At 37.5% G+C, this 21,751-nt stretch overlaps 1 protein-coding gene and 1 non-coding gene across 2 annotated transcripts; both read left to right on the plus strand.

The window, feature by feature from the left end:
- The first annotated feature begins 3,735 nt into the window (after window positions 1-3,735).
- LOC133530816 (U6 spliceosomal RNA) lies at window positions 3,736-3,838 on the plus strand. The gene has a single exon (XR_009801380.1). It is a non-coding gene; the product is annotated as a U6 spliceosomal RNA (small nuclear RNA).
- A 16,068-nt stretch (window positions 3,839-19,906) lies between these two features.
- LOC133530749 (fez family zinc finger protein erm-like) lies at window positions 19,907-21,370 on the plus strand. The gene is given in 3 exon segments (XM_061868796.1): window positions 19,907-19,996; window positions 19,998-20,910; window positions 20,913-21,370. Coding segments are annotated over 3 exon segments (1,101 nt in total). The 5' UTR covers window positions 19,907-19,918; the 3' UTR covers window positions 21,023-21,370.
- Window positions 21,371-21,751: the final 381 nt, after the last annotated feature.

The following is a 21,751-nucleotide window of genomic DNA, read 5'->3' on the forward strand; positions in this document are numbered from 1 at the left end:
TTTTTAACCCTTCATTGTTCACAGCTGTCCCCAACGCGGGATAAGAATTCACCACTAACTTAAAAAAAATAGTGCTTCATTCTGCGAAACCGAGCATCCCAATCGGAATTTTGCATCTAAATATGAAAGTTGCAAAATTTCCGTCATGCAGTGTAGATGCTTAAATATTAACATTAATACTTAAAAGCTTCCCAAATACATAATCAATACCTAGACTTGTCATCTAAACGATAGACTTTCCTTTTATTTCATGTCGCGTCCGCCCACAAAGGCCGCCTCTGTCCGCCGCTACTCTGCGCGCGCTGCGCAAACCTCATGAAGCGCTCGCCAAACACGATGCATAATGCACCCGCAGACACGCCTAATGAGAGCGAGCGGGACGCCCGCACACGCCCCTCACTCGCTAGACAGAGCAACAAGATATGCGCACACAAATGCGCAACAGGAGCGATAGAGACGGGTAGATTTTGATCGTGAGGTCACGAGAGGGAGGGGCGAGCTGTTCTATTATTGAGGCGGCTGCATGTGGCTGGGCAGTGTGGGGGGGGGGGGGGGGTTGTTTGCCACGGGCCACTTTGCTCGGCACACCAATTCCGGTCGCCATCTTCCGCGGGTTGCGCATTTAGTGCCGTGGACCATAAACCACAAACCGTACCATACATGACCTTAGTGGCAGTGATGGGAAGTGCATGAGTGTTTTGTGATTAAGGTGGGTGGATTTTTTTATTTAATTACTCTACTTCTTTCTAGCGTTGTCCGGGCATATGGGAGGGTCCGCTTGGCAACTAATGCGTATGCGGCGTAGGCACTAATTTTTACGACTGCCGTCTGACCTTTCAATCCAGAGGGGAAACTGGGCCTTATTTGGATTAGTACGGTTTCCTTCGCCGAAAAGCGACTGGTAAATATTAAATGATATTTCGTACATTCGTTCGTTCCTAAGTTCCGAAAAGTTCATTGGTACGAGCCGGGGTTCAAACTCCGGACTGCAAGACGCACGCTCTTACCGCTAGGCCACCAGCGCTTATTTAATTACTTATTTTAATTATTATTATTCATCATCATATCATAATAACTATTTATTTAATTACTAATAAAAAAAAACTAGATACCTATAGGTAAATCTCGTTGCTACCAACCAGATTTACCTATAGGTATTTAGTTTTTTTTTTATGTACCAGTAATATTGCCGATATAAAGAATTGCCTAATTTTTTTTAAGCTGGAAAAATTAGTATAGTTCCCCTAGCTAGCGATTTTTAACAGCTTGAAATCCGGAACAAAATTATAAATAGAACAGACACACAATGTTCAATGTTCTACAGACAATAAATCAATTATGAATTATGAACATCCGTCGAACTCTGATAATTCCATAAAGTTGGATCCGGACAGCAAATCCCTGTATTTATTCAATAAAAATAAACTAACTTATCTATTAAATAAAACAAAATTAAAACTAGAAATTAATACCAAATAAAATTAAAATCTCTTGATTTTATATATTTTATTAACTTTTATTGGGTACAAAATGTGCCTACATAACAAGAAACGCTGTTCTCGTAGCGTGCGCTACGCCGTAGCAAATACGGTAGGCTCGGTGGGAAATTGTCAAAAGCAGGAAAAACACCTTCCTCGCTAAATAGTACATCATTGCAGAGGCCGGGAAAGGGAAATTCGTGGATGAGTCTCGGTTTCAGAGCACTCAAATCGAACCTTCACATCAAAAACGTCAAAACAATTTCCCTCTTTAATTATTAAAAAAAAAATTAAAGCCACTACTAGGTATTCAGCCATTCAGTACCATTCAATATTCGCTCATGCAATATAAGCCGTATTTGCACGCATGAAATCCTTAAAAAAATATAAAAATTATATAGTCTTTGATTGTATTAAGCGGTATTCGCACGATCATACACGACGGTCTTGTCTGTCATATAGCTTGATATGATGCTGACCGGGTGACCGCGTCATGTAAACGCAGCCCGCGGCTATAGGTATTAATGGGCTGTTTGCGTTTTACTTAGTCGGTACAAGTTTTTATAAATAGAAGTAAAAACAATACAGTATTTTAATTAAAAATTCATTTGTAGTTTTACATGTATGTAAAATGTATACTTGTTGGTGCAATAAAGAATATTTACTTACTTACTTACAGTAATAACTTCCCGTCCGCTAAAACACGACAACATTTCAAACTATAGGATAGAGCAGGGGTCACCAATTAGTTTCGCTCGGGGTCTGTATTAAGAAATGAAATGACCATCGCGGTCCGCACAACATTTTATAGAAAAAATATTTATTAAACAAATGTAATTACAGAAATAACAAAGGTATTTTTTTACATATCAATGAGAAAAATGTCATTTTTTGTTGCGGACTATCTGGACTATCTTAGCTAGTGACTTCGCCCGGCCGTTTTCAAATTGACGTCAACAAAGATAATGCGGGGGATACATTTTTATTTTAAATTACGTACTCTGTAGTGCAAAAGTTGCTGTGTTCTCGCGGTCCGCACAAAATGGGTCGGCGGTCCGGATGCGGACCGCGGTCCGCCATTTGGCGACCCCTGGGATAGAGTGAGATAGTAAGATAAACGACCTTACATGTCTCGTTGTTACAAGACCCTCGTGTATGATCGTGCGAATACTGCTTAATAAAATCAAAGATTTTATTTTTATTTTTAAGGATTTCATGCGTGCACATACAGCTTATATTGCGCAATTATATTGAATGGTACGGTCTCGTCTGAAAATATCGACACGATCGAAGTGTCAAAAATATTTATACACGACCATATGGCCCATATAATGCGGAGGGATGAAAGTCATGTGACGAGAAAGGTATTACGAATGAATGTGGAGGGATGGAACGGCAGAGGAAAACCTAGGAAACGGTGGATGGATTGTGTGAGAGTTGACATGAAACGAACGCGAGTGAACGATGAGATGACGGGTGACAGAAAGCTATGGAAGGAAAAGACATGCTGCGCCGACCCCAAATGAATGGGTTAAGGGCAAGCGAATGATGATTAGGGTAGTGCAAGAGCATTCTTTCAACTTCAATCCCCTAAAATAGCAAGATATGTATTAGTCTTCCTTCTGGACCTACTGACCCAACCTACCGGCCGGGGACTGTGGGTATCTACTTGAAGCCTTCTATTTATTTCTAACGGTCATACTCATAACTTATCTGCTTTTGCCCAAAGGTTAACTAGTACGGTGTAAGATATTTATTCTCATAAGAATATACAATTTTTAATTTTAATATAAGTAGCTATTTTATATAATTGTATGTACCATTAATTTTACATCGAGTAGAATATAAATTATTATCTTAAATAAATAAATATTATAGGACATTATTACGCAAATTGACTAAGTCCCACAGTAAGCTCAATAAGGCTTGTGTTGAGGGTACTTAGACAACGATATATATATATATATATAATATATAAATATTTATAAATACTTAAATACATAGAAAACACCCATGACTCAGGAACAAATATCCATGCTCATCACACGAATAAATGCCCTTACCAGGATTTGAACCCGGGACCATCGGCTTCATAGGCAGGGTCACTACCCACTAGGCCAGACCGGTTGTCGAATCTTAAAATGAGAATTTAAATTTAACTTAATGATATAGGTACAATAACTTGGTGTCTATGTGTTTGCATCCCAAGGATACACGAGTAAATTAGCATAGTTATTTATTTGAATAGTATGCTATTCTACTTGCTTCGGCAGTACATATACTAAAATTGGAACGATACAGAGAAGATTAGCATGGCCCCTGCGCAAGGTATCGCACCCGCGTCCGAGATTGATGCTTTTCGGCAATGAGCTCACCTTTTGTAAGTACGACGTGTCTTCTTTGTAACAATAAATATTAATACTTATTAATTTTGTACACTCTGTATTTAGTATAAGGTAGCTTCGTTCTTAGCAGAATTTTTCGGACTCACTTTATAGATTAAACCATTTCACAGTATAATTGTAACGATCAAAGGTATCCGCGCCTCCTTCCCAAACACCAGTCATGTACAACACACGGCAGGCCTACCGCTATAATCGATTTCATTATCTGCCTCTCTATCACTCCTGCATATTCGAGTGATGGAGAAGCAAATAGACAAACGAAACGTTTGGCGGTAGAACAGTTCCGAGTTCCGCTGCCAACCGAAGATTAGCGTAATGCCGTGATAATGACCGCTAATCCTTCCGCAAAACACCATTGTCACCGGCAAACCGCCAAACTGACAAACCGGCAGACTTTGCCACTCTATCAATGCATTCCTAATAGCTGTCAAGAACAAACTTACCTACAGGATGAATTTTAGACGTTTGATTTATATTTTTGTCCTGTATCTGTAATATCTGCATCTTAACTTTCGTCTGGATTATTCAGCTTGCGTCTGCCACAAAATCAATGATATCTATTCTATACACCTTATAAATCAAATTCCCCCACCGTGTCTGTCTGAATGTTTGTATGTTTGCGATAAACTCAAAAACTCCTGACTGGATTTTCATGCGGTTTCAGTTATCAATCGAGTGAGTCTTGAGGAAGGTTAGATGTATCATTTGTTAAGATTTTGTGAAACTCGTGCGAAGCCAGGATGGGTCGTTAACTCGCTAGTTACATTTATATTATCAACTATTTAACCTCTAATGAGTGCAAATTATTGATATATTATGTCAAAGTATGTATTTATATACACACGAAATCACATTCAACATTTTCTATCCGTATAATAATACCTATGTCACAGATTATATTAAAATCAAGACCAATTATATTATTTTAAAGCTAATTTGTTCTGTTTTAACGACACATTAAAACAAATAAATAAACATGATTTTTTTTCTGCTTGTGTTTCTGTTTTCTTTTGTATTGTTTTTTTTTTTATTGAGGTTTGCAATGAAGAGTATTTGTATTGTTTTGTTTTGTATTTTTATTTTAAAGCTTTAAGCTTTTAATTATGTTACGCAAAATAGTCTCATTAAATTAAATAATAATACAATGTTTGTCCATTCTACTATACGGTAGGTTATAAGGAGATACATAAAAATAATCCACTTCTTTCTGTACCTACTCCTACTAGGCATTTAGCCCGTTCTTTTAAATCATTTTCATCACACTTGCTCGAAAAAGATCTTATTTCATGTAGGTGTACTGAAGGACAAAGGCCTATATTGTTCCCGCGGGAGTTATGGATTGTGAAAAAAACTATAACTCCCTAGGGAGCTACAGCTTTTTCTTTTACTGTCACTTATCATACAAAACAAGTAGCGTAAATGAGTTTTACTTTTAAAATACTGACGTTTATAATTTAATATTTTTGTTTATGTTTAATATTATTTTATTTTATTAATTTAACAGTCGGTTTAAATATTAGTACATAATTTTCTATCGTGGCTGAATGCCGAATAGGTCTGTGCCTTCGATGCCTAACCTGTCAAGAAATTACAAAATGGCGGACGAATGTTTGATATGTCACCGTATTTAAGAATTATTTCTGCACAAAATTTAAAGTTTTCTTAGCAAGTGTGATGAAAAATATTGTGTGTAACTCCGGGGGTAAAAATATTGCAAGCTCGGGTCTTTAATTCCCTCCAGCCTGTGGCTGTCGGGTATCATCACCCTCGTATCAAAAATTTAACTTACCCTCCTCGTTGCACAATGTACTATAATATATCTACCGTTCATGTTTTATTCTGGTTACTTCGACTAACTACGGCAAACAAGGCTTATTAATATTAATACGTAGGTACTTAAAATGCATCACTTAACCATATATGTAATTATTGAAATGTGTGCACTGTCTAATATTTCACCCTGTATCATGGTCAGGTATTCAACGTACAGGCAGCGGCCATGTTTACGTAAAGATCCCCCAAAAGATTAACATCCGGATTTTCGCGCCTTAAAGGGTTGTTTGTATTGTTACCGATATGTTTGCATGGAAGAGATTATAGGCATTTGTTAGTATCATATTTTGAAGTTGAGTCTTTAAGAAGTTACTTTACTGGTCGTAGTCGTTTTTAAGTTGATAAGTTTTCAAGCAAAAGGGTGGAATATATAAGTTTTGATGACTACTTATTTTACCTTATTTCATTTGAGCTTATAGTTTCGAGAGAAGATGGATTTGCTTAATTTAGACGTTCTAAAATATCAAAAACCTGCTAAGTAGTTAAGTTATGATATTTGATGCAGAATGGGTACCGACTGCGAACATCGAAAATAGAATAGTACATTTCGATGCTAGTGCGGAAAGTATGTCATTACTCTATTACATAGCAAGAGTCGGGACGAGTGAAGAATTACATTTCGGCACGTGTAGCGAACGACGTTTTTTAATACAGTTGCGCAAAAATAAGAAAAACAACAAGTACTTTTGAAGTGAAAACTTCTTTAGCGGCGCTGTGCACATTTTGTGATGGGGAAAAAATGTTAAACCCGCGACAGGTCACGTGACCGACAGATTGAAAATTCGTAAGACGGACACGTGACATCATGGTGACGTGCAAAATTAATGTCATCGAAGCCAGGTTACTTTTGAAAAATCGTATCTCATTCAAGTGTGACATTTTATTTTGTTATATGGAAGGTAGAGGCAACTGAGGCAAGGAACAAAATCTCCATATACCAAAAAGTGTCCGACAAAAAACCATAAATAGGTGGCGCTACAATACCTAGAATACTTGAGAAAAAAATCTAATCATAGACAGCGCACTTCACTCCGTCAATAACGCCTATAGCTACTCTAGCGCTGCTCTGGAGAGATTTGGAACTATTATTTATAGCTGACAGCTGGACACTTTTGCAACATTTCTGTTTCTGTTCCTTGCCTCTACCTTCCATAGTTCATAATCAAAGTGCTGTCATAACGGTTAAAGAGGTTTAATCTTTGTGTAGGCTGTACGTAGTCCTGCTCACGTCTCATGAATTACTCTGTATATGTTATATATTAACGATAGGTTTTTATGTTGATTACGACTTTTAAAGGAAACTAACATTAAACTCATCAATAAGTAGTCATGAATTGGAACAAGTGGAAAAGTAAAAAGCACTAGTTCGCGAAATCCAACTTTCCGCACGCTAAACAGCTACGTAAAGTTGCGCTTTTTGAGCAACTGTATTAAAAATTTACTTTCACCACACCAACTGGTAAAGGCCCTCATGATTCAAAAACGAATGAGATAGTTGCATTTTATCCACATGTGGGGCAAACTAATCAGATGAAAATTTTGAATGATACATTTTTTATTAAGTACATTTGGATTTGATTTGGTTTGATTTTTTTGGTATTTCATTTCCTCGCGTTGGTGTGGTGAAAAATTTTGTGTTTCACTCGGAGGCAAAGTTTGTTTAACCCTCGTGCCTTGAGACCCTCACAACGCTCAAGATTCCACTTCATGAACTACTCGCTAAGCTCGTGGTTCAACTTTGGAATCTACACACATTTTAGAATAAATAACAACTTTGCCCCCTTGTAAAACAAATAACAATTTTCCTTTCGCTCTTGCATAATTCGAGCGATTGCGAGCGGCCAAAAACCGGTACCGGCGTCGTAATTTTAGAGTGTATCAACCATGTATCAACATTGTGCACTTGGCTGAAGTTATACTTAATAAATACATTTAATTATTTTGTAAATATTTGCTTAGATGTGTACTTCTGAAGCCATAAGAGGCGAACATGAGAGAACCGATATGTTACAATGTATAAACGTCCTGAAAAACAATAAATACATATAAAAAGTGCACATTTATACCTATCTCCAATCTTCTTAACTTTCGGAAACAGAAAAGACAAGTTAGAACATTCTATCAGTATCGTAACTTATAAACGTAACGTATTTTACCATCAATGTTAAAAGCAAAGCCTTAAGTCGTTTTAAAATGGTCACAATTCCAATTGCGCTGTTTACACGAAAGCAATGTTTTTGTCGCTCGCTCAATTTTTATTATTATTTATTAGTCTAGTAATTATGCATTAAATTATAATTAAATACTAATTCCCACAAAAATATACCAGCACAGGTTCCGTCTGTTGGGTCTCGCGCAAAAAGTCACCTAGAGTTTACAAATGAAAAACCAAACTCAATAGTAACTCAACTTTCAGTAACTTATTTAATGTGTATGTTACCGGAAATGTATGAAATCTAGGAATTGTATACAAATCCTAGGAAATTTATACAATTCCGAAGCTATTTAGGAAATGTATAAAATATGGTTTCAAAAACTATTTAATACATACTTGTCCTAGGAAATATGTAAAATTCCTAGGAATTGTATATAATTCCAATATCAGATTAGGAAATGTATAAAAAACAATGCTTTCTGTAATAAAACACTCAACTATTTTACATTTCCGATTGCTATTTAGGAAATGTATAAATTTCCTAGGAAATGTGTCTAATATAATTTGTTTTACACATTTCCGTGCGATTTTAGGAATTACATACATTTCCTAGGAATTGTATACAATGACGGATTACATACATTTCCGGTAACATGTACATAACCAGCATGCATTTGACAATTCTTGGTTTGCCTTTAATTATTTACAATAATCATACAAAAGATAATTACTTATGTTTAAGTTTAATTTGTACTAAATAGTAATGATCCTAGTCTTCACTAAATTAAATAGAAATTGCTGTCGAACCTAACAGTATAATGTTTTATACTTCAATTATTATGACGTTTTGCTACTTCAATGTCGATGAATCTTTTAAGCTTTCACGTTCTAAATTAGTTACCCCATCATCCCTGAAGAATTACCCGAGCCAAGGCTCAAACACGATCCAATATACTCATTAACCATCAACAAAGCCCACACAGGTGATTACCTCCACGCTGTCGCCTCGCACCTGGGGCGACATGTCACCCTGTCACCGCTGTCACCCACGTCACGTGCGAGGGCGGAGTGAAGGGTTACCTTCAGGGTGGGTTACATTTTTAGGGGTGTGCAAATTAGCAAGTTGTCTTTGATAGGTGTTGATATTTTTTATTGAGTAAAAGGATTTTCTCACCCTCCTCTATTTGACCCCGCTTTATAAGCATGTATTTCAGTGTCTTTCAATTGAATGCATCAGCCGGCCGATCTAATATGTTGTTATGTAAGTATCGGGTAAAAACGCCTTATGTAAGTTAAGTATAGGAATTATTCCATATTATTCCTGGACTATAACAGTTTGGTTCCACAGCCACCGGATCCCTTTGTTTGACATAAACATTGAAAGTCATAATGTAATGGTACTAATGGTTGTCAGATTATCATTAGTCATAACTCTGAAACCGTTAACAATAACATCTCAGGATTGTCGTAAGGTTATCCCACAGATAAATTAGGTTAGTTTTGGTATATGCCAATCCTGAAAAGTTACGCGTTTCTGAGAAAAACCAAATTATGACAGGAAAATGCGGACGAACAATAATGACATATACATTATGACTTAAAACTTTATGGGAAACTATAGAGACCCCACAGCCACACATAGGTAACCTATCTATAATATTTAGCCCTCGTTTCTGTACGTGTACTTATAAATGTTTGATTCAAGAGGTACTAAAGAGCGAGATACTGTATATATATTTTTAATCTGAATTATTTTTAATGTATAGAATTATGTCATTGCCCGAACGACTGTCATGTGATTATTCTGAAAGGTTTATCTACAACAGACGATAGTCAAAAACGTGAACTCAGTAAAGAAGGAAGTCAACCGCTCGCTCTTGATCGCGACGGCAAATATTGGGTCGTGCGCCGCGTGACGTCACGTGCGCCCGCGCCGCCCATTGTTCGGGGGAAACTACGGAAAATGCAATTACGGAGTATGAGAGGGCGGCTACCGAGAGTGTCGACGTTCGTAGGTTGACTATCTGCATCCTTGTCATTCGGCACATGTTAGAGATATAAAGATTGACATAGATTCGTACACATTATAATTTATAATCCCGGCTTTGCGAAATGCTTATTTTATTTCATTTTATCAAGGATTTCATCCGTTATATATTAAATTATTAAAATTACTATATTATCTTGATAAACAGGTAAGTATGTAAGTTATTAAATATTATTTGTAGTACATACGAGTATGGTGCTACTTTCCCGCACTAGTGGGAATGGACGACCGATTTGGCCTACTAGGTAGTGAGAGTGAGCCTGCCTATGAAGCCGATGGTTCCGGGTTCAAATCCTGGTAAGAGCATTTAGTTGTGTGATGAGCACGGATATTTGTTCCTGAGTCATGGGTGTGTCACGCCTATTTCCCGAAGGGGTAGGCAGAGACCACGGATTTCCACTTGCTACGATCCTGACATACCTCTTTCGCTTCCTTCACTTTCATGACATTCCTCATACACGCTCGTCGGTTTAGGGTGCTCTTGACCTGGCCTTTCTTCAGGATTTCCCCGATTTGATCAGAGAAAGTCCGCCGAGGTCTACCCCTTCCAGCTCCCGCTTCTACTTCTCCCTTATACACTCTCTTTGTTAACCTTCTTTCACTCATTCTTTCCACGTGTTCAAACCATCTCAACATACCTTTCTCAATTTTTGTCACTACATCTTCGTTCAGTCCACACTTTTCCCTTATCAATTAGATTTGCAATATAAATATAAAGGTAGCAGGCGGTTTTAAGGTAGTGAAACTTAAACTTACAAGTACGTAAGATTAAGTAAATATATGTGGTAAATAACTTAGGTGTACATGATATTAAAATTCGACATTCCTCCAAATTACGATTGCGTAAAAGCAAGAGTTTAAAAAGAGGCACAAAAAATACAAGCACACTTGCACACTCCCAGCGAAAGTGTCGTAAGTTTCTTTTATTCAATTCCAAGTTTGCAAAAAAGCTTCCGTCGGAAGTGTCAAACGTAAAAGTTACCGATGCGATCATCATTGTCCGTAGATCATAGAGTAAACGTAGACGCGGGCAGCGGAGCGGCAAGGCTTTGTGCACTGGAGTACAATATTGACTGGACTATAATGCGGTTTGCGTTCGCGCAATCGTAATACCGGAAGCCATTATAAAGGGTTTATTATTTGGAATCACAATATCAATAACGTTAATGTGAGCATTTTTTTAACTGACGACTGTTTGAAACTGGGTTCGAACTTCGAATCCCGGTAGGTAAAGGCATTTGTTTGAGTGATGAATACGAATATTTTTTTTCCCGAGTTTTCGCGTGTGTGCTATGAATGTATTTATCAATTTCAGATATTTAGGGAGTACCCACAACGGAAGCCTTATTAGCAAACACAATATAACTAATATTTGTAGTAAGGTTGTCATAAAAATACGCTATAAATTGTTTACTGCGGCATATATTATTCATTATTTTAAATAACGTTTGAGAAACGTTTCAAAAATAAAGGAAAATATTTTGAAGATAATACGATTGGTTTTAGTTAAGTGATTGTAGTTTTAATTTTAATGTCATTTAGTAAAAGAAGGCCGCTTTATTATGACAGTAAAATCTCTTGAAATAATTTCATGAATGTAGCAACAAAATCCACAGATCTTCGCTTCATAAAAAGAGAAATAAAGAAACTTCTGAGACTGATAATTAATATCACAGATAAAATGCTGCTATGCCAATTCAAAATTGAATAGTTTCTATTTTTAATAAACACATAATGGGTGGAAAAACAATAAAAAACTTAAATTAAAAACTTATAAATAAAAAATTCGCCCCAGGTCGAGACCGCTTGGCAGGGTGCCCAGAATTGCCCCTCTGGATAGCAATGCTTATCCGCTGGGCGAAAGAAAAGACGTTTAAGTGAGGAAAATATTCCTAAGAAGTATGTGTATTGAATTATTTGAATTTTTGTGTCAAAAAGGACTGAACTTACCTAGGATTTTAAATATTTTTATAGTATGTATGTACGTTTTATCCCGTTTATGAGTAATCGTTACTTAAAACCGTGATTTAAATTGAATTCCATTCAAATGAAGCCAGGAATGTCCTTTAAAAAGCCCGCAAAGTGGAAGGCCTCCCTTAATACAGCTGCACCGGTACTTTTCAGGTATAGTATCTATAAACATCAAACACCATAAGTACCTAATTACATCTTAACAAACCCAACCGATCCTTTCAAATCAATTCCATCAATGCCCATTTTTATCAAAAGCCCATTTATCATAATTTTTGTGAATCAATAAAATCACGACCGTAAACTCGAATTCAAATGATTTGTCAACATTCGGATGATTTCCTCTCCACGTCACCATAATCCCGTCAGCTGACAAACCCAGCAATAAACAATTTCGGGATCCCAATAATGGCCGTCAAATTACTGGCGCCCCCAATCTTACACCAAACAATTGACTCGCGACCAACAAAAAAGACCTGCATTCGTTTGGCAATCACACCCTCGCGGGAGTCTCCTCAAACTGGTCTTTAGTAATGACCTCTACCGACAACATTGGGATTATCGGATTGAGAGCGAGACAGCTTTACTCCCTAGTATAAGTAGGAGAGGGATGGCGTGTCGCGGATCTAATGAGAGTCTTGCCTTGACAGATGTCACGGCGTTGTTATTCAAATTTTTGGGTTGTGAGCGTTTTGCTTTTGGCGGCGCTTCGGAAAGCGAACAATTAGTTTATTTTATTTACCAAGGAATGGTGTTGACGTGTAAGTAATTTGTGGTAAACTGGTAATGGAATATTATTTGAGTTATGGCTTGAATGCAATGTTTCTTTTTAAATTGCGACGTACTTATCATCTGGGGGTCATGATCATCCTAGTAATGAGTAGTATTGAGGTAGTACTTAAGGACTTAAGTCCTATCCTTAGCTTTAGAGAATAAAAAAATAACTGTCTTTTTATTATTTGAAAATGAATTACATATTTAGCTAACTTAGAACTAATCATATATTTATATTTTATATATACGAGTATTTTTGAGATGTATTGGCGCGAGCGAGACGTGCGAATGATAACAAAACGATATCATTTAGATATCAAAGTATTTGCCTCCAGCTGTATTCGTCTCGTAGCGCTACGCCGTAGTCCGTAGCAAGTAAAAAGTTCGCGTGTAATTAATTATTCTTCGAAGCGTTTTTTAATGAAACGTTTTCCATTCGTTTTAAAATGAAGATAAATCAGTCACCGTGCCTTATATTAGGTATTTAAAAATAAATTAATCTATTTCCGAGCAACTTAGTTTAGGTTTTGTCAACACGCATGCACTTTAATTTTATTATCTGTGGGTTACATTACAGACATTAAACTATGCATTTATAAATCATACACACAAAGCACTTTATATTCATTGTTTCACCTTGGATTATTAAAGCAGATAAATTATTTCCAGTGTAACTAGTTAAAACATAAACAAAACATACCTGTAAAACACAATTTATTGTTTACTGGAAAGAGCCTTAATCTTAAATGTCACGTAAATGTGCTCCCGGAAAAGCCCACTCAAAATATATTCCCCGAATACTTTAGTAACATGTCAAATTCTCAATTCGGAGATGGATTTTAATAACAAAACCTCCGGGATACAAATATATTTAATAATCTAGCTTTTGCACGGAATTAGTGTAAGTACGGTAAGCCTCTAATTATAATTCGAGTTTTATTCCGTTCTACTACTATTAGGATTTTTTTTACATCCTTATGGGATGATTTCGGAGATGAAAACTGTACTATATACTTTCCTACAACTTTAACTATCCATAACAAATTTCATCTATATCGGTTAAGTGGTTATTAATTCCTCATGCAAACTTCCGTCCTCTTTTACACCTCCTTAAACGATGATTTCTGGGATAAAAACTACCCTAAATCCTTTCTCGGGACTCAAACTATCTCTATACCAAATTTCATCCAAATCGGTTCAGAAGCTGACAGACACACTTCCTCATTTATAATATTAGTATGGATTAAAGCGAGTCACTCATGCATTTTAAGTCGAAAATGGCTCGACATGTTTCACACCGTAACGAGGAGCTTCAACGGGAGTACGCGTTGGCGGACCGGCGCAGAGCCCTAGTTTACTTACCAGTGACCCGTTTTAATACATTTAATAAATGAAAAAAAAAAGCTTTTGTTTCGGACAAGGTTTCCAATTACAATAAAAATTACAAAACAAACAATATAAGAAAAAAAGTAAAAACATAATTAATAAAATCATTATAGTTTAAATAATATTAATACTGCCAGAGCTCAACGAGGGTTAGGCTCAGCAACGCGCATGTAACTCCTCTGGAATTGCAGGCGTACATAGACTACGGAGACTGCTTACCATCAGGCGGGCCGTATGCTCGTTTGCCACTAACGTAGTATAAAAAAACTCACATATTATATTAATCAATTAAAACATTTACATATAAATTAATTAAAATTTATAAACTAAATTAAATCACATCAAGTTAATATAAATTCCTTTTAAAAATACAATTATCAAAATGAATACGTCAGAGATGAGATACTTAGATGTAGATAGAGATGCCTAAAATCTCAAAGCTGCAGTTATCTCACATCTTATTCATGCGCCTATCGATGCATCTACAAGTGCCTCTCGTAACTCTCGTGTCAATTAGTTAAGTGATACCTTTCAGTGAAATTCAATAGAAAAGGCACCTTATAATTCATGTAGTCAAGTTCCAAATGCTTCGGCAGCGAACCGTGATTGTTGCAAGTTTTGTTTAATTAAAAATAATTCTTACTCCAACTGCATAAGGTACCTTATAGTTTGACGCTAGCGCCCAGTGAAGTCACGTCAAAGAATAATTTGATATCGGACCATAATCATCTCATTTTGTGCTTTGTGGGTGTTATCTTAAGATGTAGATTGCGTTGGGGGTGTGAAGTGGTGGGGCCTGCCTAATCTGCTAGTTATCTAGAGGATTAGGGAGCTTATCTGGTGTCTGGTCGTGAACATTACTGGCGACAAAACTGCTTACGTGATAACTATGCGCTAGATATTGATAATGTCGCAGAATTTACTCTAAGGCATAATTATTGTGGGTTTTCTTTATTTGTTCTTGCAATCGTTGTACTCAATATCGTCAGGTATGATTTTTTTGAAGTGAAAACTTCTTTAGCGGCGCTGTGCAATTTTTGTGATGGGGAAAAAATGTTAAACTCGCGTCAGGGGTCACTTGACCGTCAGATTGCAAATTCGTAAGACGGACACGTGACATCATGGTGAAACTCCAGAGGAGTTACATGCGCGTTGCCAACCCTAACCGAAGCCACCCTAACGTTGTAGAAATTGGGAATCCAGTGGAATTTACCACTCGTTTTCGTTTATATTAGTAGAGTTTAAATGCTTCGGAGTTCGGAGTGGAGATATTATTAAAGGGAGAACACGAAATCGAGCGATCGAAATTCAAACCCCCCCCCCCCCCCCCCCGCTGTCTCGTGTATTTCTCATTTTTCCTACTCCTCTACTGTTATCTGCTATTTACGAGTATGCATTCATTAACACGAATATAAGAACATACATAAAAGGTTTCAAGAAAAGTCTATATTGTCTATTCCTCATAACAGCACTTGTGCTTTTAATCGCTATAAGTTACTGCAATTAATGGCTACCAACCTAACAAAATCAAAACGAATACAGTTTTAAACTAAGTACATTCTGCCAACTTACAAAATATTCATTTGGTTGCATAGTAAAAACAATTACTTCATAAGTCAGAAACACACATGTGACACCCGTAATATAGCAACACCCATAGACTACGAAGACCGCTTAGCGTTGCTGGTTAGTCTCCTCTTACAAATTACAGTGTTCTAGCACTAACGATCACGGATCAAATCCTCGGACAGACAGACGGACATGGCGAAACTATAAGGGTTCCTAGTTGACTACGGAACCCTAAAAATGAGAATCAAACATTTTAAAAGTAAATAAATCAAATTCTGGTAACGGTTCAACTCTTTTCATAAACTCGTATTTTAATGCCTTTCATTAGTAGCAATCACATACACTAAAATGATTTTTCCAAAGCCTGTTAATGCGTGTTGGGCGTTACCTCAACCACTTTAATTACACCACAAATATTGACAGCCCACTTCATTCATTTAGTATTTGATTGACAATATAGAGCTCTCCACAAAAATCGCGCAAAAATTAGAAATCGCACAAAACTGACACCTGTCACTGCATATTGACTCTTCTCCCTTAAATATTTGGGTCTGTATTTGAATGTAGTAGAGTACAATAGGAGTAAGTGCGCCTCCTTCAGCGCACAATGGTAGAGCGGTAGCATTGTTGGTGCAACAGCGACACCTGGCGGGGGAATTTGGAAACAATACGGTGTTGGCAGCCATTGAGATTATTATAATGTTTTATTGCATTTTAGTAAACATAACGGTCAAATTACAACTTTTTTTTATATGGAGGGTAGGCAGACGTTTGACCACGATCTCACCTGATGGTAAGTGATGATGCGGTCTACGGTGCGGCACGCTTACCTATGAGATAATTACTCTAGCCCAGAAGAGATCAAGATTGTACTCATTCGGAAACACAGACTCGGGCAGGGCATTCCATTCCTCAACAAGAACAACTCAATGAGAACAGAATAATTTTTAAGAAAAAAACCGACTTCATTGAGGGAGACCGGTGAAAGAACGATTATTGTTGATTCTGGATTTCATACAATGAAATTAAAAAGACAGCGTCCTACGCCTAATTATGTAGAAAAGGAGGTAACATGTTTTTTTTACCACTGCACCCACCTTGAGACATTTCAGATTTGCCCTATGGTTGACTGGTAAGATACCCGCAATAGGGTATTCGACTGTATTTAAGATAAATTATTTCACACCATGCATGAAACATAGGTGAAATGAGAGCTGTGTTCACCTAATAGCCTACTTTGGTGCTAAATTTCAAGTTTCTAGGTCATCTGGAAGTGGGTTAGGTTTTTGATAGGTTTTTAATCTATAAGTCAGTTAGTCACAAAAATACCGGTTTTTAAACGTTAATTTATCAATAAATGTTTCAGCTACGTTTATGAAATTTTGTAGTTTAGACAAGCTAAGGGGCATGAATAACTGAGCCAAATTTTATGTGTGTAGGTTAAATAGGTTTCAAGTTGTGAAGGGGTAAAAGTAGCTCGAAATGATTCGTGTAATATTACACACGGTTGCGTCGCCAGTTCCTTTTTCTTTAAACTTGGCTGGGCACGCTACCGCGTGTTTAGAACAAGGTAGACGCCATTCCGTTGCAATTATTAGGTATATTATAAAAACACCAGTTCCAACTTAGCAGCAAATAACTATTCAATTAAATAAAACAAAAGCGAAACGCACAAACAAAACCACACGTCTGCACTAACCCGTTCCATACGCTTAACCCTTACAACGCCCAATCTCGAGCATATTCGCTCGAGCTAACCCTCCGCCGCTTTGTGCGCTCGAGGGCGCTCGAAACGTTTGAGATTTGACTGCAAATTAAAATTATTATTTGCATTGTTTTAAGTGACATGTGGAGATTTTTTTTACTGTTTTGATGAAGAAAAGTGCTTCATGCATATGGAGTGAAAATTAAGTATATTATTAATATACCTTTAAAAACGAGCACATCTTTTGTTGTAAGTATAAGTAATTTATATATTTAGGGGATCTTAGAAACGGCTCTAAAAATTTCAATGATATTTGATATACTTATTCGGGGGCGAAAAATCGATCTAGCCTAAGGTCTTATCTCTGGGAAAACACCCATTTTTGAGTTTTTATATGTTTTCCGAGCAATGCTCGGTCTCATTAAATAAACGAGAAATACTAGTAAAAATAAAAATATACATACTTCGGGTATCTCGGAAACGGCTCTAAGGATTTCGTTGAAATTTGCTATGTGGGGGTTTTCGGGGACGAAAAATCGATCTAACTTAGGTCTTATCTCAAAACGCGCATTTTTGAGCTGGGTCTCCCAGATATTAACTAAAATGATACCAACGTTTAATTTCGTTCGCATATTCGAAATGAGAACTGGCAGAAACACAGCACTATGAGTAGGATCTAGTGTTATTTGGCTGCGGTTCTCTGTAAGGTGGAACTAAATGTAATAAAAATACGGTAAAAATATGTTTCTTTCATTATATTCAAAATTAAGTGTAACCAAAATCGACATGAAGGCACTGTCATAGAGTCACGATGGTCTCTGGTTCTCTTGACGCGAGAAGATACTGACGAACTGACAATCTCCTTCTTTTGAAATAATTTGAAAATTGAATTGCGGTCCAGACGGTTAGAAGCCCGCCCTAATTCAGCATCCACGATCGTCACACAATGGAGTCTCCACGCGGCGTCCGCGATCGACACACAATGGAGTCTGTTTACGATCCAAGTCCCCGAGGCGCTTTCCAATTTACTTAAAACAAGCACAATGATACCGAGCACTTTCGACGCCGTCACGGTTATAATAGTCGTCAGGAATAGAAAGGGTTGGAAGGCAGAGTGAGGGAAAGTTGGTGGACATGTCATCTCTAATTATATTAATATTGATATTACGATACAATCCTGAACATTTGCATGAATCGATATTCATAATTATTCATTTAGGTAGTTCGTGACGTTATGACCTCTAGAGAACGCCGTGTTCAATTTTATGGGACTTCATATAGCCTTTAACCAGCAGACAATCAAGACGAATCGAATGACACCTTATTTCTCAAATTGTAATGAGTACTTTAGAACTTATAAGGGAACAGATGAAGAATATACATTCATTCTTTTTGGTTTGCTGTACTCGGAACACTTTTTATAAATGTGTAATAAAGAAGACTCTTTTTAAATTACACCTGACATCAAAACTCATTTGCCGTGCGTTTCCCTAATGTATGTACGGACTATACATATAGTCCAAGAGAAATGAACGCGCTCAGGATAACTAACTGTCATATTTAGACATCGTTTTGATGACGTACGAATTAGCCTATTTAAAGTCAAAGTCAAAGTCAAAATATTCTTTATTCAAATAGGCCTAGCAACAAGCACTTTTAAATCGTCAATTTTTACAAATATCATCTTAATCTAAATATCAGAGCAATTTATTGATGCAGTTATTATTGTTCTAAAAAAAACATTGAACTATTATAGATATGGTAAACTTAATAATAAGAATTTCACAAAAAGATCGTCAAACATCAAAATTGTATAAAAATACTAGTCTAGAACCTTTCTAGAATAAAATCTAAATGTCAAAAAATACGGTATATATATATACATTGAATTATCAATTTCATCATTAATAACATAACAATAAATAATTCATTCTTTACAATCACACTTAATCCCACGGTGTTTCATCATTCATGTAGTCTTGTGTGCTATAATAGGCTTTAGAGATAAGCTTACGTTTTACATAATTTTTAAATTTACTAACAGACAATTCAGTTATAATATTAGGAAGTTTATTGTAAAATCTTACACAATTACCCATGAATGATTTCTTAATTTTATGGAGCCTAGTGAAGGGCACTGCGAGCTTATGCTTATTTCTAGTATTAATATTATGTATTTCACAGTTTTTCTTAAAACTGGCAATGTTTTTATGTACATACAGAATATTCTCATAAATATATTGACAGTGCACTGTCATTATGTTAATGTCCTTAAACTTATCTCTAAGTGTGTCTCTATGGTACATTTTATATATTGCACGAATAGCCCTCTTCTGCAGAACAAAAATGGTATTTATCTCTGAAGCACTACCCCATAGTAAAATACCATATGACATAATGCTATGAAAGTAACTAAAGTAAACTAATCGAGCAGTTTTCACGTCTGTTAACTGACGGATCTTGCTCACTGCAAAAGCTGCAGAACTCAGTCTATTCGAGAGATTAGCAATATTTATTAATAATATAGAAAGTATTGTATCTACAATGTCCCACATTAACAAGATTCCATTTGTCTTCAGATCCTTCACCCGCAACATGCAGCCGTTCCAGACGTCGGCGCGCGAGCCGCGCGAGCCGTCCCCCGACCGCGCCTCGTCCCCCGACACCCCCGCCTCCCCGCACACCCCGGCCGCCCCCCGCGCCCGTTCTCAACTTCTCCATCGCCCGCCTCATGGAGCCCGACCGCAAGAAGTCCGTCTCACCGGAACCGCCGCCACCTTTCTTGTCATACGGAGCGCAGCTTCTCGACTCTGCATTTAAGCAGTACATCCCAGCGGCGAGGAGACAACTGGTCTCGCATTATCCTCTACTCTACTACGGACCAGACCTGGTGTCTTTAACGTATGCTCATCAGCTGCAGCTGCCGCGCCCACCGCCAGCTTCGCCGCCTCGAGCACCCAGTCCTAGACCCGCCACTGATGTCGTCTCTTCAACTACCGGTCCTACACCTTCCCCGGCTAAGAACAAAAGCTTCGCTTGCGGAGATTGCGGAAAAGTTTTTAATGCGCATTATAACCTAACCAGACATATGCCCGTCCACACGGGAGCGAGGCCGTTTGTGTGCAAAATCTGCGGCAAAGGGTTCCGACAGGCTTCAACGCTGTGTCGCCACAAAATCATCCACACGTCAGAAAAGCCACACAAGTGCCTGACTTGCGGCAAAGCTTTCAATCGCTCCTCGACGCTCAACACGCATGCGCGTATTCACGCCGGCTACAAGCCCTTCGTCTGCGAGTTCTGCGGGAAAGGTTTCCATCAAAAAGGAAACTATAAGAACCACAGATTAACACACAGCGGGGAGAAAGCATACAAGTGCAGTATCTGCAATAAGGCGTTCCATCAGATCTATAACCTTACCTTTCATATGCATACTCACAATGAGCGAAAGCCGTTTACGTGCAGTATTTGCGCTAAAGGATTCTGCAGGAATTTCGACTTGAAGAAACATACTAGAAAGTTACATTTGGGAGCAAGTTCGTCTAATAACGACTCGTCATTGGACACGCAAGACGAGTCGACGCAAGAGGCGAGTCGGAGGAGGCCCGCGCGGCCTTTCGGCCTTTCCTCGGGTCCCCATACCCTCGACTTTTAGATGGTCGCCTTCCAGCGCCGAATACTTTTTTCTCAAAGCTCTTGTGACCCGGGGCTTACTTCAACAACTTCGGAGAGAACAACGATTGAGTTGTAGATAAAGTGCAAACATTCTGTAAATATGTTTGTCAGGGAAAAGTTCAATAAGGTGATTCTCGTGCTTCGGTGTTGTATACATTTACGAACGTTCAAATCTGCCTCATCACGCATAACAGCCGTAACAGCGACTGGAAAACTCATTCAACTAAGGCCTGTCATCAAAATTACCATATCATCATCACAGACGTTTCAACCAATGGCATTCGTGGAGAGACCAGAGCCCCTAGTGTAAATTTATTCGATTTCGTGACGTGTCGTACGCGTTTGCGTTAAGTTTGCGTAAGTGCGTAATTTAGTATGGGATTTAGAAACTTTTATTCAGAAACAGTGTGCCAAGCGGAACGTTTTGGAAACTCAAAATCTCATACAAAATTAGACTTAACGCAAACTTACATTAGGGGTACAGTAGTATAGGTAATTCTCACGGTAATTCTGGAGCAAATAATTGCAAATTGTACCTAGTACGGCAGTTATGCATGGTGGGACAGAAATGCAAAAAAATACAGTTAATATGAAAGTGTACATACTCAATGTTAGCCGGTCCATTCACATTCTATGTAAAATGCTACTAGCTGTTAATGGTCGAATTCATTGTGTGATAATAATTTGTATATTCATCGAGAGAAAGAGATACCTGGTCTACAGTTGAAAAAAATGTCATTCATATCAAGCTGTAAA

Source organism: Cydia pomonella, chromosome 23 (genome assembly GCF_033807575.1).
Source record: "Cydia pomonella isolate Wapato2018A chromosome 23, ilCydPomo1, whole genome shotgun sequence".
Lineage (NCBI taxonomy): Eukaryota > Metazoa > Arthropoda > Insecta > Lepidoptera > Tortricidae > Cydia > Cydia pomonella.